The 17,082-nt window shown below is 37.0% G+C and overlaps 2 protein-coding genes across 2 annotated transcripts in view; one reads left to right on the plus strand and one right to left on the minus strand.

The window, feature by feature from the left end:
• The window catches only part of sema3c (sema domain, immunoglobulin domain (Ig), short basic domain, secreted, (semaphorin) 3C), a 44,881-nt gene extending 40,102 nt beyond the window's left edge, over positions 1 to 4,779 (plus strand). Inside the window, exons 17-18 of the mRNA XM_079454908.1 lie at positions 1,224 to 1,354; positions 1,465 to 4,779. Coding sequence (XP_079311034.1) covers positions 1,224 to 1,354; positions 1,465 to 1,866 — 533 coding nt within the window. The 3' untranslated portion in view covers positions 1,867 to 4,779. The remainder of the gene's footprint in view (positions 1 to 1,223; positions 1,355 to 1,464) is intronic.
• Positions 4,780 to 4,929: 150 nt separating this feature from the next.
• On the minus strand, positions 4,930 to 15,437 carry cd36 (CD36 molecule (CD36 blood group)). The gene is made up of 12 exons (XM_079453945.1): positions 15,129 to 15,437; positions 13,893 to 14,053; positions 12,932 to 13,076; positions 12,328 to 12,474; positions 12,141 to 12,232; positions 11,947 to 11,996; positions 11,090 to 11,159; positions 9,545 to 9,729; positions 7,522 to 7,640; positions 6,989 to 7,062; positions 6,845 to 6,899; positions 4,930 to 6,530 (listed from the first exon to the last, which is right to left on the minus strand). The coding sequence occupies exons 1-12, from the start codon at positions 15,249 to 15,251 to the stop codon at positions 6,348 to 6,350; spliced, it is 1,404 nt and encodes a 467-aa protein (XP_079310071.1). The 5' UTR covers positions 15,252 to 15,437; the 3' UTR covers positions 4,930 to 6,347.
• Between the last annotated feature and the right edge of the window lie 1,645 nt (positions 15,438 to 17,082).

The following is a 17,082-nucleotide window of genomic DNA, read 5'->3' on the forward strand; positions in this document are numbered from 1 at the left end:
CAACATGAATAGTGAATCTTAAATTAGGTAAATAAAGTATGTGCATGAATTAGATTTCTGTTAAGCAGATTTGATATTGACACGTTGGTATAAAATAAAATATCTTGTCGTCAGATACGACGTGATGACGTCACTGATATGCAAATTAGCGTCATCTGGCAACCTTCTCGGGAACGCTTTAGATACTTTCCATTGAGGATAGTTGGCAACACTGATCTAATCTCAAATTGTGTTAATAGTTATAATGTAAATAAAGTATGTGCTAAAACAGAGGGAAATTTAGATTTCTATTAGGCAGATTTGATACTGACACTTTGTTTAAAAATTAAAGAAACACATGTTGTTAGAGGTGCTTAAAGTCGGCATGAAATAGAAGTTGTGATCGTCTTTCACTATTGTGACGTTTGTCCGCGTGAAATGAACAGTATGGCCCAGCTACTGCTCATTCGCGTTCTAAACTACAATGTAACATGCCACCCTGTATCTCAAAAATGATCAGCTGTTTATGTGAAAAAAGGACTTATTTGTTTCATTTACTATTCATATGTCTCTGTTTTCTCCTGTTTAATGTTCACATTCGACTTATTTTTTAATGCTGCCAGCGTCTGTTTTACATTATAATCCACAATTCTAACAAATAGAATTTTGTAACACTGCCTTTGATGCCTGTTTGAATCTGTTTCTCAGAGCTGCCTTCTTGCACAAACGCTGCCTTACTAGAAAAGCGCCATGGTCAACTTTTTCTTGTCAAAAAAGAAGTCAAATGTGAACACAGCCTAAAATATGAACATAGTCTAACTTTCTCATTCACACCCTCTTTCTCTAAAAGCAAGGCTGTTCCATGGGGAGCATACCATCTGCTAATTCAAACACTGTAAATTGGCCCTGATACATTTACACAGACGATTCATTATTTAACATTCGGAAACACCAGAAATATATCAAAAATGATTCCCCAGCTGACTCCCGCAAAACAAAATTAACAACATGACGACGTCCGAACAGATGTCATTTTGATGAAATCATTTACATTACTTCATCAATTACGTGCTTATCTAGCCCTTATTTAGCCTTGAACTTTGACTCCGCCGTAAGGACACCTCTGCATCTGTTTGGCACTTTTTATGTCGACTAGTTAAATCCAAATAGGGTTTGGAGTTTGTGTGCCGTACATAACTGTGTGAGATTGTGTGAGTTGGCCAACACCTGAGGTTTTACTTCAGCCTACAGGAATGCAGTGGAGATGACCCAGTATGGAGTTAAAAACAACACCACGTTCCTGGAGTGTCAACCCAAATCTCCTCAGGCGTCAGTTAAATGGCTCATTCAGAGAGATAATGATCGGAGGAAAGAGGTGGGTGGGGCTTACCGGTACAATACAGTGCTAAGTGCAAAACCACCCAAAACACACCACCAGGTACTTCCCTTAAGTTCTGTTGTCATGTTTTATGTTTCTGTGTGTAGGTGAGGCTGACCGATCGAGTGGTGTCCACCAATCACGGTCTGCTCATCCGTTCCGTACAGTCTTCAGATCGCGGTCTGTACTACTGTCTGGCCACTGAGAATGGATTTAAACGCACGCTGGCAAAGATCCGTCTGCAGGTGCTGAGCGAGGCTCTGGTCAGCGCTTTGAGCGACAAACAGCAGTCCCCCTGGGGCTGGGCGGCCGCGTTGCATCCGAAAGCCCTGGTTAACGCCTTCAGCGCAGCTGACACGTTAGCCATGCAACAGTACTGCAAAGAACGCAAACAGCTGCAGAGTATACAGAACCTACAGAGCCCCACGAGAGGTGATCTGGGAAAACTCAAACCGCTGCTGGATCATAGGAAGAGCAGGAACCGTCGAAACCATTTAGGGGAGCAGTAGACTGGCAGAAGTTTGTAAAAAAGACTCGGAGAAGAAGGGAAGTAAGCATCAAGGATAAAAAGGTACAAAGACATTTAAGGAGGAGGGGAGTCGGAGGTAATCGATGGAGAAGATATGAACCCCCGTTTTTTTGGTTCACTCAAAGCACCTTTTCTTGTGCTTCCTGTACAAAGGTCTTACGTGCATGCGTCATGTTTCATGCTGCGCTATACAAGAGCTCAAATGTCATACAGTAGTACGGTTATTTAAGTTGAACCTTTCCAGAACAAACCAGAAAGTACTGCAAGTCCAAATTAAGTTCAAGTGAAGATCCCATGAAATGCCTGAAAGAGCGGTTTTTGTCTTGTGTTTACATTTTTATTTGTAATAGAAATTTTAAAGTTTGTCACCCGTGTAGTCAATAATCTTCCCGAAGAGCCATTGTTAGGACTGTTTATCAGATGAAACACAAGCATAAGAGTCATCAGTACATCAGGTATTCAAGAGAGAAAGCGTGTACATTTAAAGGAATAGTTTACCTTTAAAATGAAAATCCTGTCATAATTTCTGGCTTTTTTCTGCAAACACAAAAGGAGATATTTTGAAAAATGTTGGAAAACAACAATCGTTGATCCCCATTGACTTCTAGTGTATGGACAATGCAAGTCAACGGGTACCAAGGTTTAAAATATCTTCTTTCTTCCTTTAAGTGTGTTTATCTGCTAAAAATGACAAACACTTTAAATGTGCATTACATATGTGCATCCACATTAAAATATGAAAAGAACTCAATTACATTGAATCTTTAATATCACAAAGGAAGTTATAATGACGGAGAAAATTGTTAAATCAATCCAAGCTTGAACTGATGTTTGCGCACAACAGAGTCTGTTTACAGCACATTTACAGTAATCGTAATAAAAATCTCCCGGCACATCTTCAATAAGTTTAACTGAACTACCGGGTTACATGAGATATCATTTGTATCGCTCAAACTTTCAATATTGATCGATGGGAATTCACTATTGAAATACAGCAAAAACTTATTTTGTTACAAATGGATTGTTATGGCAGACCTAAGAGAACATGTCTTGGAAATGAAAACGACACACAGACCAACGTACATCGGCCCAGCTGGGCCGCAGATGTTAATACAGGCCAGAATACGAGGAGGAGTTATACAGTACATTAACTGTACCATATCTCTGACAGGTGGCTCACTTAGCCCAGTGTACAGATCCTTTTGTTATGCTTTTGGGAAACCTAATTCAAACTAGGTAGGCTCTTTCTTAAAATGTTTATATTTAAAAGGTGTACGCGTGAATATTTGATATTGCAAAGTTTGGGATGGTACACCGAACTGGAACGGATTGGATTGGATTGGTCTAGCAACTTTCGCAACAGGGGCACATGTGCTATCAGAATTGTTCACCCAGCGTTAAAATACTCACCATGGTCCAACCCTATATCGCCTTTTCTTCTATGGAAAACTAAAAAGGCTGAATGCTCCTTATACAGAGACAACTGTATACTGTAGTGCGAGTAGGGGCTGTCAAAGTCCAAAGCGCAAGATGTGTTGCACTGCGTCTGACGTCAGAGATTTGAGAGACAATGATGTTCGACCTGTAGACTCAGAAGACTTAGACTTCACTTGAAGTCTCAAAAGGATCATAACTTAGGGCATTTTAAGAATTCTGCTAAACATCTCCAGAGGATTAAAATCGGTAACCAAAATCCTGGATTACCTTTTATCGTCTTTATACTCATACCAGTGTTAAAATAAGTATATTCACACAGAGAGTATAGTTGTTAACGTTGCATTTACATTTATAATTAGATCATAAAAAATTCATAGGTCCAAATTGGGCCAATTTTGAGTATTAAGGAGGTTGATGTTTGGAAGACCGTTACCAAACACTCCCATCGACTTCCATTGCATGGACACAAAACCACTAAGGCATTTCTCAAAATATCTTATTTTGTATTACACAGAAGAACGAGTGATATACAGGTTTGAACAACACGAGCAACATTTATTCACAACATGAATAAATGATGACAAAAGTAGTATTTTTGGGTGAACTGTCTCTTCGAGTCACGTCAAACGTTACTGCTTGACATTTCCCTGAGACGCTAGGGTTTCTAAAGCTGCATAAATATTTATAAAGTAGGGCTGTTTTACACTTGGTTTTACGCTGTATTGGAGTTACAAGGTTATTGTTACAAATAAAACCTAGACTTTAAATCAGCGCTAACCCCATTTCAAAATTACAAGTGTGAATCGTTTCCTTACCAATGAACGGGATTTAAAATACGATCGTCCAGGTTAGTTTCAGTGTGAGAAACCCTCATTTCTAAATTTCAAGCCCTGGTGATATATCTCATGTAGAACAGCCCAAATGAAGCATGTGGTTCTGCACATTGTTCTGTTGTTTTAAAGGCTGTTGCGTTTATATGTTTTGGTTTGCTCAGTGTGCACAGCTGTAATGTGACCGTCGCACATAAGCTCATGCTTGTAGAAATGTTTGGGGTTGTACATGTTTTGGTGTTTTTGTAATTTATGTGTTTTTGTATTTCGAGTGCTTGTGTTTTTAAAACACGAGTCGGTTTGTAAAAAGTTTTGTTTCAGCTGAAAAATTGATATTCAGTTCACGTATGATTCTTATAGTACATTCAATGCCTGAATTTAAGTTTTATGCCAAAAACCCCAACCGATGGTTTTGACTGCTGCTGCATTTTGCAGAGATACGAGTTTCCCATTTTTAGATTTCCTCTCTCCAAAATGCTGTAAAATATTATTTTATTATCATACTATAACTAATATGAAGCTGTATTCCATGTGAATGTTGATGATAATTTGATCAAATGCCATTATTTGTGTATTCCTATTTATTTATGATATAAGCCTGAACAACTGCATTAAAACATTTTCAACATGTGAATTGGGACACATCAATTCTTCACATCCAAATCATAGAATAATTCATCTTCGGTACTTGACTGATTTTATAAAATATTATAGATTTACTAAATAAAAAACAGTAAAAAAATAAAGTGACAAAAATGAGAGAGACATAATTATTTGGACAATACATTTTTTATTCATTCACCTTTTCTGAACCTTGCAGACGGGTGATATATTTATTCTAATAATACAGCTTCTTCAATAAAATGAATTTGATTAATATAACACAAACACAAACAATTTTCTCCATTAGATCAAAAATGATTTCAAAGCAAAGTTTCATCATGGCCGACTTAAAACCATTCACAATCCAAAACACTTTGAATAATATCATTATATGTAAGGCCTGTTTATACAAGCTTTGGATTATATATACAATATGTTATGTTATAAAAGTATACATTTGTGACTTTACAATCCGTTAAGTTTCACAGATGATTGTAATTATTTATGATTTCTTCATATAAAATACTCAAATACATGAGTAGCCTATTTTAATGTGTTACTGCGGTTAGAATTTTTTCAACAGCATATGATTTTAGTTGATATGATAGTTCGCCCAAAATGAAAATTCTGTATTCAAACTGTATGACTTTCAATTCTTCTGCAGAACACAAAAGAAGATATTTTGGAAAAAAAAACATTGGTCCCCATTGGACTTGCATTGGTGTTGTGTCCATACAATGGAAGTAAATGGGAACCAACAGTTTTTGGTAACAAACTAAATATCTTCTTTTGTAAAATCATACAGGTTTGAAATGACAAAAGGGTGAGTAAATGATGACAGAATTTTCATTTTGGTGTGAACTATTCCTTTTAAAATACCTAATGCTACATTTTGTATGGCTTCATAGAGAATTTGACAAACACAGGCTCACAATATCTTAGAATCTGCTGCCAAGCCTTCAGTTCAAAGCTAAAACTTATTTCATTTGGTCTTAAGCAAAAAAAAACTGGTCAAACCGGAGGCGAAGAGTAGCGGAGAGAACTGACCTGCAACACTTTGTAATTCATAGGGCAGGCGCGGACAGATCCCTTATCTGCTTTCATATTAAACCCCTGCAGTCATATTTAAAAGGTTTTATAGAGAAATCCTGTCCTGTTTGTGTCTGTCTGTTCTTCAGCCTGCTGGTTGTTCATACACATATTTGTAGATCTGTCATGTGTTCAGCAACAACAGCTATGCAAAGATTGTGAAAATCGTTCTCCAAAACACCCGTCAAAACAAAATATGAATAAGGCCATGTTTCACAGTTCTTTGTTGTACTGAAACCGTCCTGACATACAAAATATTTCAATGAACCACAGTAAGACCCATGAAGAGTTGTATTTTTGCCCTGATAATATCGAAAATGTATACTTAATACAATATCAAGAAAATACAGGAAATCATTTTCCTCCACAAAAGAGTAGATCAATTATATAAATAGAAATGCTCAAATAATAATTACAATATGTTACCAAAAAAGTGTGGTATCCAAAATCAAAGACACGAAGCACCAAGCACTTAAGTTAACCTTAACTTTAAGTTAAGCACTTAAAAAGCGGTTATTTTTTCCTGCCTTTTTTTCTTGCTCACTACAATCGCCGCAATCAAACAGATTACAAATATGGCCGAGCCTGCCGTTATCAATCCGATCTGAATCGCTTCTAACATCTCGAGCCGGGAGATCAGCTGTCCCTTAAACAGGTCTGCCGTTTCATCGTCCAGAGCCGCCGTCTAAAACACAAAACAGAGAAACGTGACTGACAGCTGACAGATGACGAGTCATGTTGCACTGATGAAACTTTGTTCAGCGCAGGGGTCACACATCTGTGATATTATATTTTTATTGTCGATAATAATAAATTTGATATGTGAACAGATGTAAAGATTTCCGAATCGTCCCACTGGGTCTAAAGTACAGTACCATTTGACGATAACACATCTACAATGGACTCACTATTCAATTCAGAGTCGGACATAAAAAAAATTTTGGTAAATGATTTAATTCATAGGCCTATGCTTTCTTTTATTTGCTAAATATCACTAACCTCGTTCACCCACAAAATAGGGAAAATTGTGAAGTCCTTGATTTTGTTCAGAATCCTGAGAGGAAAAAGACACACAAGACTTCATGTAAGGATGGGCATGTATCAATGAAGCAAAATTTTGTAAGTCCAAAGTTGTTTACGTACACAATGTCCTTCGATGGGCCATACATCATGTTGAGTTGAAGCCTTTTGGCAAATCTCATAGTGAATCCTGTAATCTAAAAACAAATGAACATGCATTCCGTATCTTATTATCTTTCATGCCAATAAATGTGATGCAGCCTCAAAAAAGGACAAATTGATAGATCTAAATGGAATTTCTAATAAATAAATATTTATATAAAATAAATAAATATATAAAAATATTAACTCAAAATGGAACCACGTCTCATTTTTTGAATCTCATTGGTTCTAGTGATGACAAGACACGCAACAACCAATGAGATTCAAACACTTTGATTCGAAGCACTGTGAAGCAGCGATCTTCTCACTGTTTGAATCTCATTGGTTCTCGTGGACCACGACAACCAATGAGATTCAAAAGATGAGATCCGTTAAACCCGCGGGCGGCCATTTTTAATGAAAAGAGCGATAGTCTTATTTTTAGACTAAATAAACTCAAAATATAAATGGTTTTCGCTCACAAGCGTTTCGCGATTTAAAACATGGATCCTTACCGGTTCTACATCCAGAAATATGGAGTGCTCATCAATGTTTGGGTTTAATCCTTCCACCCCCTGCAAGAGAACTTCACTGCCATACAAGAAGTGGGGTAGAGATATGTATACAGGGAGTCCTGTGGGATAGTTCATAACCGTTACTTTGTTATATATAAAAAAACATTCATGACTAAATGCATATTGTGTCGGATAAAAGAGCATAATTTCTGTTGACTTTTTTAAACAAACGTTCTATTGTTCAGACAAACAAAATCGTTTGAAATGGCCATGCTTACTGTATGTGGGCTTTGGAAAGTCAACCTACAGCACAAGTACCCACAGTTTGGCTGAGATTATAGATTACCGATAGGATAATAATGTTGTAAAAAACACTGTCTCTTGCACAGGCCGATCGATTCTCTTCACAAGACTTTAATATATCGTCAGGAGCCGTGGGGATTCATTTTGTGTTGACTGTATCTGCTTCTGCACCTCTGAGAACTGGTACCTGAGGACTTATTTTATGAACAAGCAGGACCATGGCTGTAGTTAACTATCTGCTTTACTGTTCTACTGAAGAAACTGGCCTTAAAGTGTGTAAATACATTTTCGATATAAAGGTTAGTTTAAATATGGTGATGTTTTAAATCTCCACGCATATTACAGGTCACAGTACACGTAGAACCGTTGAGATTCAGCATGTTGCCATATTTAAATGTACCTTCTCTAAATGTCTACTATTGCCTGGTCAGATTAATATATGATGTAATAATTGCTAAAGAAGCTCAAAACATAATGGCTTACGTTCACAAACATATAATTGTTTACTTTTATTGCGGATGGATGCGCTTTTTGGAGCAAAACCTTGGACTTTTTTCAAGGGCATTACAAATCTGTTAAGAAAGGATGTCATAAACACCTCAGATGACATGAGGGTGAGTTAAATATTAGAGAATTGTCATATGATAGTGAAAAGTTTTTTCAATGTGGACAAATTGAAAAACTACACCTTTAAATACGTAAACAACACCAAAGATAAATACGGAATAATCCACGGCTGGCCATGCATTAAACGGTTTTAATGCGCAACATGGAGGCCAAAATCCTTTAATGCGCAGCTAGCTGTGGATTATCTTGCTTATACCATGGTAATGTTTACAGTGTCATTTTTGATCAGACGAGTGAAAAAAATATCATTATTTTCGTCAGTTCATTTTAAACTCTGATTTTAAACTGACTGGAACTACCTGTGTATTAAACTGTTTTAAAGGGGAGGTGCATGAGTTGAAAGTATTTCAAGCAGTATTTCTGTGCTCGATAAACTCTGTCAAGGTTCGTATAGGTTTCGGAAAGTTTTTGTCGAACTTTAAAAACCGTTACGTAACAAATTTTCTTAGACCCTTATTTTGCGATTCTGCCAGGAAAGCACGCCCATGGCAAGGCGAAAGCAATATCCTGCCCACGTGTCAACCGACGGGTGATAGGAAGACCCGCTTACCATCAAGATTGTGGCACTGCAGCTTGCAGCCCGTTTCTCTTGCGATAGTGAGAGAAGTTGAGGTATGTTTGTTTGTTCATGGCATTTCAGTGATGGATGTTATATAAACGGTGGCTATAACGCTGGATTGGGAGATTGTTGACTGATAGATGGAACGGTCCCAGCGCTAAAAGACATGAACGCACGCGGTAAGTGAGCTTTTAAATGAATCATATGTCTGTGTTTTGTTGGCAATGGGTGCCCACGTGCTTTAGTTCTGCTAGTACTATTAAAAGGGAGGCAACACAACGCTCAATATGACTGCTCTAGTGAAAGTCCCGCCTTCCAGTGAAAAGAGCCAATCGTCAATCAAAAAAGATTGATGATTTTCTGGGGCGGGCCTCTTTCATTTTTTCAACACTACACTAGAAACATCGGAACAAAATACAACCAACGACACATTAAGAATCAAATCAAAATGTAGAACTTAACAATATATCTGAAATTTAAAATGTTGAGGTCTGGAGTATATGAGGGCAAAAAGACGAATGAGGGAATACAAACCTCTACAGGAAGTGAGGTCGAGCAGTCCCGCTACAGTGCAGTTTTTGCTGACCACAGTTTCGGTGCAGAAGCAGTGGTTATCTGGGTTAACGGCTGGAGCTTCCAGAGCCTCCGAAGGCAGCGTGAACCGATACACATCAATTCCCTTTAGGTCCACAGTGCTCTCATACACTGCAGATATCGACCTGGTGGACAAACACATCGTTTATTGCAAACAGTTTTTGGACTCTAAATTTGTGCGTTTTAGAGTCCAATGTTTTAAGGACCTTTGTACATGCATAAATAATAACATGAGGCAAAAATATATGTTTCAATACCTTGGGACTTTAATAAATGTTAACACTTATCACATGACTAACAGAAAACAGAGGGAAAGCACAGATTCCCTTCGACCTATAGCGTTACAGACAAAGTTGGTGTCCTATGATGAAAGAGAATCTATAAGGGTGTGAGTTTCTGACATATGACTCTGCAGAAAAGTAGAAATGTATAGCATCAGTGATGCCTGACCTCTGCTGGACACATGAAACTGCCTCCCTAGTACCGTTACATGAATGTACGTGGAAAGAGCTGCAAGCAACATATCTTATCAGAATATATTATAAACAGCTCATTTCAGTTCTTGATTATGACTTGAGGTTGAAAAGTATTTAAAGACGTTATAAATAACCCAAGAAGCATAAACCTGCGATTGCGTCAGTTCTACTGAGCCACTGGATCTTTGTTGCTGCGTCTATGTTGCTTCACAGCCAGTTTGTTGATTTGATGTTGAGAAACTTTATTGCTTGGTGGAAGAAAACGGTTTTAGCAGTTTTTAGCTCCGTCTTCATTTTCAAAACCTTGGAAGGTTTATTGAAGCATGTATGTATAATGCATTATAAAAGTAGTTTTAATGTGTTAATGATGCCCTGTAATGCACCTTATAATGCATTGTGATGTCTCCAGAATAACTCTAACAGTTGATACATTATAACTTTTATCAATTCATTGTTACACTTTTCATTTTTAATATGGTTATAATTCTTTAAAACATAATTTAATATTACTACACACATTATAATACATCATACCCTTTGATATCCCTTTATAATGCATTATACATAAAGGCTTAAAGTACAGTTTTACTTAATTATTCATTAAATACATTATAATTATAATATATTCTAAACGCAATTGGCCACATTAAGCCGTAGCCACATGAAGCCAAGGTGTGCTGATATGCTTTAATATAGGCTACGTACATACAATATGTAATATAAATTACGTATATTAAAAAAATATTCTGTATATCGAGAGAAAATGAACAGCCATATTTATTTCCATAAAGATGCAGATGTGCTCTTTCCTTATTTTCATCACACAAAACAATGCAAATTCAAAATACGCAGGGATGTAATCGTGACCGAGATGCAAAACACTCCAGCAGCTTTTTTGTAATACCAGAAAATAAAAAATTGTAGTATTATAGTGATGGTTTGCCTTTTAAAACGCAGTTGTTTCTTTGTAACTTTGAACCAGAACAGACAGGGAACAGACTGAAAATACCTGCAGATGTCTGGGGAGAAGAAGTACAAAGGTTTTTTCTTGTCTACTGATGGAGAGAAGGAGGAACCATCTGTTGATAGGAATACAAAAGTGAATAATACAATAATACCGGATTATAAAATAGACAATAAATAATCATTGGCTGCGCCCAAAAGACCACGTGTTGCGCCAACAAACTGAAGTTCTTGCGTAGATTAGCTATACAATATATGATCAAACATTGTAAACAGATTCAAAGAACTCTTGTGTGGTGTTCGGGTCTGTATTAAAAAAACATGATGGGAAAAGAATCGTTTTTTTAGACATAGGCTATCATTGATTTGAAACAACCCTTTTTCTATTAAAGTAATTTAAAGAGAAAATGTTAATTCTGTCATCATTTAGACACCCTCTTGTCATTTCAAACCTGCATGACTTTCTGTCTTCTGCAGAACACAAAAGACGTTTTAAAGAATATTGGTAAGCGAACAACACTCTAAATAAATTGATGCTATATACGTGGTTCTTGGCTCACGGGGAACCACTTTAAGTGCTATATAGAACCATATATTGGTGCTTCAGTGGTTCTTCAGCGGGTTTCTTTGGGATGACTGAGGTGCTATATAGAACCACTGTAGAACCATGTGGTTCCCCTATGATTCCCAGCCAAGAACCACATTTAGAGCTATATAGCACCAAGTGTATGCCGTCTATGTTCTTTGTAAATGGGTATTTTTTATTAATTTTTTATAGCTGTAATGATTTATAAAAACGAATAATGCCGTGGGTCCATTAAACCTATGAACATTGTAACAGAAACATGAACCCCATACAAGTGTGAATTCAATAGCGATACGAAAGATAAGAGATAAACTTGCCTGTTCCGTTGATCATGTTGCAATAAGTGTCATTCCAGTAACTCACAGATCTGTTCAACATAACACCCGTCAGTGGTCTTTCAATGTTTTTCATTGACAATATTAAGGCTAATACATCTATGTGAATTGGACCAATGTGAATTAGCCTTAGTTTGACTATTAGACTATTTGTTTGACTAATATGAAACACTCACCTCTCATACTGCCAGCGGTCAATTGTGGCTACCTTTGCAATATCATCTTTGCCAGTGAAAACAGTGTAAGGTCCATCGGTGGTGCCATTGTACTAGAAAGACAACAATAACACATAACTTATTTCAATGCGGCTGTCTTGTTTATATATTTGTACACTTGCGGTTATAGATTTGCCATCATGCTTACTGGATAAAAAACTCCCAGAGTGCTTTTCAGCATGGGGTCTTTGTAGCCCCATAGCAGTTCCCTAATGGTCCTTTTTTGAAAGAGTTTGGAATTGGAGGCTTGGATGAACAAATTTGCCAGCTTATGATTGGGAAAACTGTAGACACCCTGAAAGACCAGAAAAACAAACCAGTCAATCACAGCACACTTATTCAGCCACAACCTGTCAGAGGATTCAGCCAGCTGATGACTAATGTACACAAGCTTAGAAATCACCAGCCATGTTGATTTGTATCCCAAGTTACATTTACAAAACTTGTATACGGCTGCATCTTTTTATAAATGATAAAAGTCACTTGTGCTGTATATACACGTGAATTTTTTATAGATCTGATCATCAAGTGTTGGCTATGTACTAATATAAAGACTTACTTGCTGTGCTGACCGTGACAGATAAGAGCAGATATCGACGTCTTATCTTTAAATATGACAAGGCGAAGCCAGTTGCTTCATAACCAATATAGCTAAGCAGTTACATGTATAGTTACTTTCAAATGACTCATCACAATAACAGCAGTTTGTAAACAAAGATGGATACAAGTAGAGGTGTATGTGTTGTACATACTGCTACGGCTAGATTGAGCGACGTAATATTGTCGTCCTCGGACCCTACAGACATGCTGCTTTCAAAAATGGCTCCTGCTGGAAGTATAAAGGACGCTGTGAAGTTATCGTAGAAGGTGATGTTGGCTTTGGGGATGTATCGGGACCTAGAAGAGAGGATGAGAGTCTGTGTACCTAAACTGTATACCTTGTGCAAGGAGTTTATTAAAGAGGTTTTAGATTTGATTAAAAATTGATTTTAGATGTAGTTAGTCGGGATACAAAGATGCACAGACAGAATTCATACAATAAACATCAGAGTTACAGTATCCTGACCAGGAAGTATCATTTGGTTTATGCTGTGACAGGAACCAATCGGAGAAGGTTGTGTATTGGTATAAACATGGTTGATATGGTGTTTGTTCGGGACACCCTTCAGTTACAGTATATGGAGCTCTTGGAAATACATGATAGCAATTTAGTGGTTAAGAGGCGGAAATACATTTCTATTCAAAGTGTTTACCACTTAATGTTCAAACAAGTCAAATTTATTTATATCATATATCTGTAAACAACTGTTTGCTTTACAGTCCTTACGTGTAAGATTCACAAGATAGAAACAGATAAACCTTATCAATTGACAGGGATAAAGGGCATCTCTAGCAACAATGCCATGTGTTTTGTACTCTATAATATAACGTAATATATAATGCCTATATGTGTGTACGTATGTACTGTATACATATACTGTAGATACATATATGTGCCTATATTGAAATTTCTTGACTTTCTCTATTTCATAGTGCCTTTCAACATTTATTCTATAACATGTGTTTTCTTTGTTGCCTGTACAGCTGCTTTAAAACAATGCAAATAGAAGCGCTATAAAAAATAAGACTTGACCAAATGGAGAGACAATCCTTAACTATAAGGTGTGAATCTTTGTCTGTAAGGTCATGTGGTTTGTTTGAGGCAGGTCTTACTTGTATGTATAAGGTCCTTTCTGCACCAGCACAGGTTTGGCCCCTTGATTCATGACATCATCAGGGTTTTGCACATCATATAGCCAGAACTGCCTGTATACTGCTGTGTCCACAGATGTCCAGGTTTCAAATGCTAAAGTCCCATTTTCCAACACTGCTTCCTTCAGAGACAAAAACATATTATACCATATACTTTAATACTCTTTACACTATATCTGTTTACTCATGTTGAACTTGGAAAGGAAACAAATCAAAGTGTGCAAGACTATCATGCAAATAAGACTAAATGTAACATTTATGCCAATAAATATTTTTCAGAGTGAATAAGTCTGCAGTTTTGGCCAACGTATTGAACCTTTTCGCAATTATTATCCAGGGAAAAGATACAGCCCATTGAACACACATTGACCTTGACCTTGACTCCCTGTGAGGTAGGAAACAACCAATACAGCAGATTACCGATACTTATTTAAAAAGTCATTTAAAAACATGAAGATATCTACAATATGTAAAAAAGAATAAATGTTCAATAACAAAAGTTCAGAAGTACATTATAATTTTATTTAGGCTATTAAATGGATTTCGGCTGTCTTTGAGAACCGGACCGTTTCAAAATGTCCCTCCTTGAAACAACAAAAATGGAAAAGATAAATAAATCCATTAACACTGTAATTTATACATTATATAAATAACAGCAAATTAAACACTTCTGACAACTTGCCCCAATGTCACTGACCATGCAAACGTGACAATCTGCACCACCCAGGAATAAAAGCACACACACCTTTATTACAGTTGATATAGATGTGTTAAAGAAAATAGAAACAGGGCTTAGTTTGCATGATTTTGCATATTCGTTACTGTTCTGTAAATCATTTGTATAAAACACAGCAATAGTTTGAAATCACAAAGTGCACATGCTTTAACTTTATCATTTCAAACGTGCAAGTGATGCTGGCCCTATACCACCGAACTGGTGCTCGCGAGCGTTTAAAACCCAATGATGTCTGTCAATACTTAATGGGCAGCGATGACCCACAAACCCTATTTTCCCATCTCGCACATACATCATTAATAAAGCCTATAAGCACCCCACGTTGACTGTTCTTAAACGATTCCGCCTGTTTGTAGCTCATCCTTCAACTTCACCATACATCTGTCACCGCACCTGTCCGTCAAAAGTCTGCAAACGAATGTGCGCTGAATATTGATTTGGGCGGAAAAACGACGGCTTACCTTTTTCACGGTGCTGTCAATGATAAGGTCGCCCACAGGGATGAGAATGCCCCCCAGGACCGCGATCACAGCGCCCACCACAGCTCCAGCGATGAGAGCGCATTTTTGGTCACAGCAGGTCATGATGGCGAGCAGCAGCCGGGACCGATACTGACCGGCGGAGCTTCAGCATTATAGGACTTCCTTAAAATTACGTAAATGCCAGGGATCGAAGGTTGTAAAGGAGAAGATAGAGAGCTGGATGCGTGTGTATCGCACCCGGAGAACCTGCGGACGGAGTTATCTCTGCGCGATAAAGCTGCGCTGGGCGGGGAGCGCGTGAGATACGGGCAGCGTTGAAGAAGCCAAGGCCAATGTCACGAGCCAGACCTGCTGGCAAAACGTCTCCGTTTGAATATCATTCAAATTAATATTTAAGAAATTAACTTGGAATCAAACGCAAGAAACTTGAAAATGAATAGAGGTAAAAGAATATCAAATAAAATGCATTTATTATTTGTTAAAGTAGAATAGAGTCATTAACCATAGTTTTATTATAGTAATAACAGACCGTTCAGATACCGTGTTTTTGGCGGATTGGTTACTATAAATAACAGTACAATTATAATACAACCTTTGTTGCTCATTTTGTGGTTTTAGTACAAATAAAACCAAGAAACTATAGCTACTAACCTGCACTTGCTCAAATAAACTTTAACTTTTAATGCACTTTATATCACAGACGTTTGTGTGTATTGTGTGTGTGTGCATACACAATCAGTATTTTGTTATCTCCTAGTTGTAAACTGGCGAGTCTGACCGTCAAGTGTCGTCTTCATGGTGTTTTAGTTTATACTGCCCTCTAGTGTTCGATTGTTATAAGTAGTCCTCGAGGAGACTACAAGGAAATGATGCTGCTGAAGTGGAGAAAGGTTTAACAATGATGAAAACAATACTATTTAAGACACAGAAATAACTGGCAGACTTGTGTAAAGAGAGATTTGAATGAATTTTGCATTAATGCATAGAGTGGTATTTAATCTTACACTTAATCACTAAACAATTATGAGTTTATTAAAAAAAAAATCCATCATTTACGGCTGTAGGTTTAATGTATTCACTTCAATCACTTAATTTGATATTTCAATTTTTTTAATTTGTAACATTTTGTGCTTTATCTGACGTTAGAAATTTCACGAAAAACCACGTTCTTGTTGTGAAGTATTTTGGAAAGATGCACACGTATACCTTAACACTAACACATAAAAGAAAACGTATCATTTTACACACCGACAACAACTCAACAAACTTTTTCAACAAAATTAACAACGATCAATGGTCAAACAATGCAACTCGATGCATTATTCATGCACCAGTGTGGGAAAAAAGTAAATAAGTAATTCACCTTTTTGTTGGCTGTGCAAAACAACACAGTGCGTCATATGCAGATAATGCATACTGCATCTTTATGATGTGTTCCAAAACTAAACTAAATTAATCAAGTAAATATATGGTTATTTTGTTATTTTTCAACATTTGGTAATCAAATTTATAAAAGCTTTAGTGTACATTGAATGGTTTCCGTTTACAACAACAGGACACTATTGGCAGTGTTCAATTACTTACTGCATGTATTTAGTTCATACTGGAATTACAGAGGGCTGGAATATTTCTATTGAGTCCATTTTTCCCGAAATCGTAAAATGGTCTTTAACCAATTTAACATAATAATGATCTGATGTCATACTTATTTAAGCTCGTTCTTCTGCATCTTCTGCAAGTTGTACTTCTATGAAAACAATCAGAGTCAGTTTCACTAGCAAACAGTGTCACTCTTTTGCATACAAGCTGCAGCCCAATGACCTCATGGTACATGAAAATGTGTGGTTAACACAGTGCAACTATTTGAAATCCTATGCAAATGTTCACACAAAACGCAGGTAATGTTTCCTGGATTCCCGTTACACAAAAAAAA

This window comes from Barbatula barbatula (genome assembly GCF_947034865.1).
Source record: "Barbatula barbatula genome assembly, chromosome: 4".
In the NCBI taxonomy this organism is placed as follows: Eukaryota; Metazoa; Chordata; class Actinopteri; order Cypriniformes; family Nemacheilidae; genus Barbatula; species Barbatula barbatula.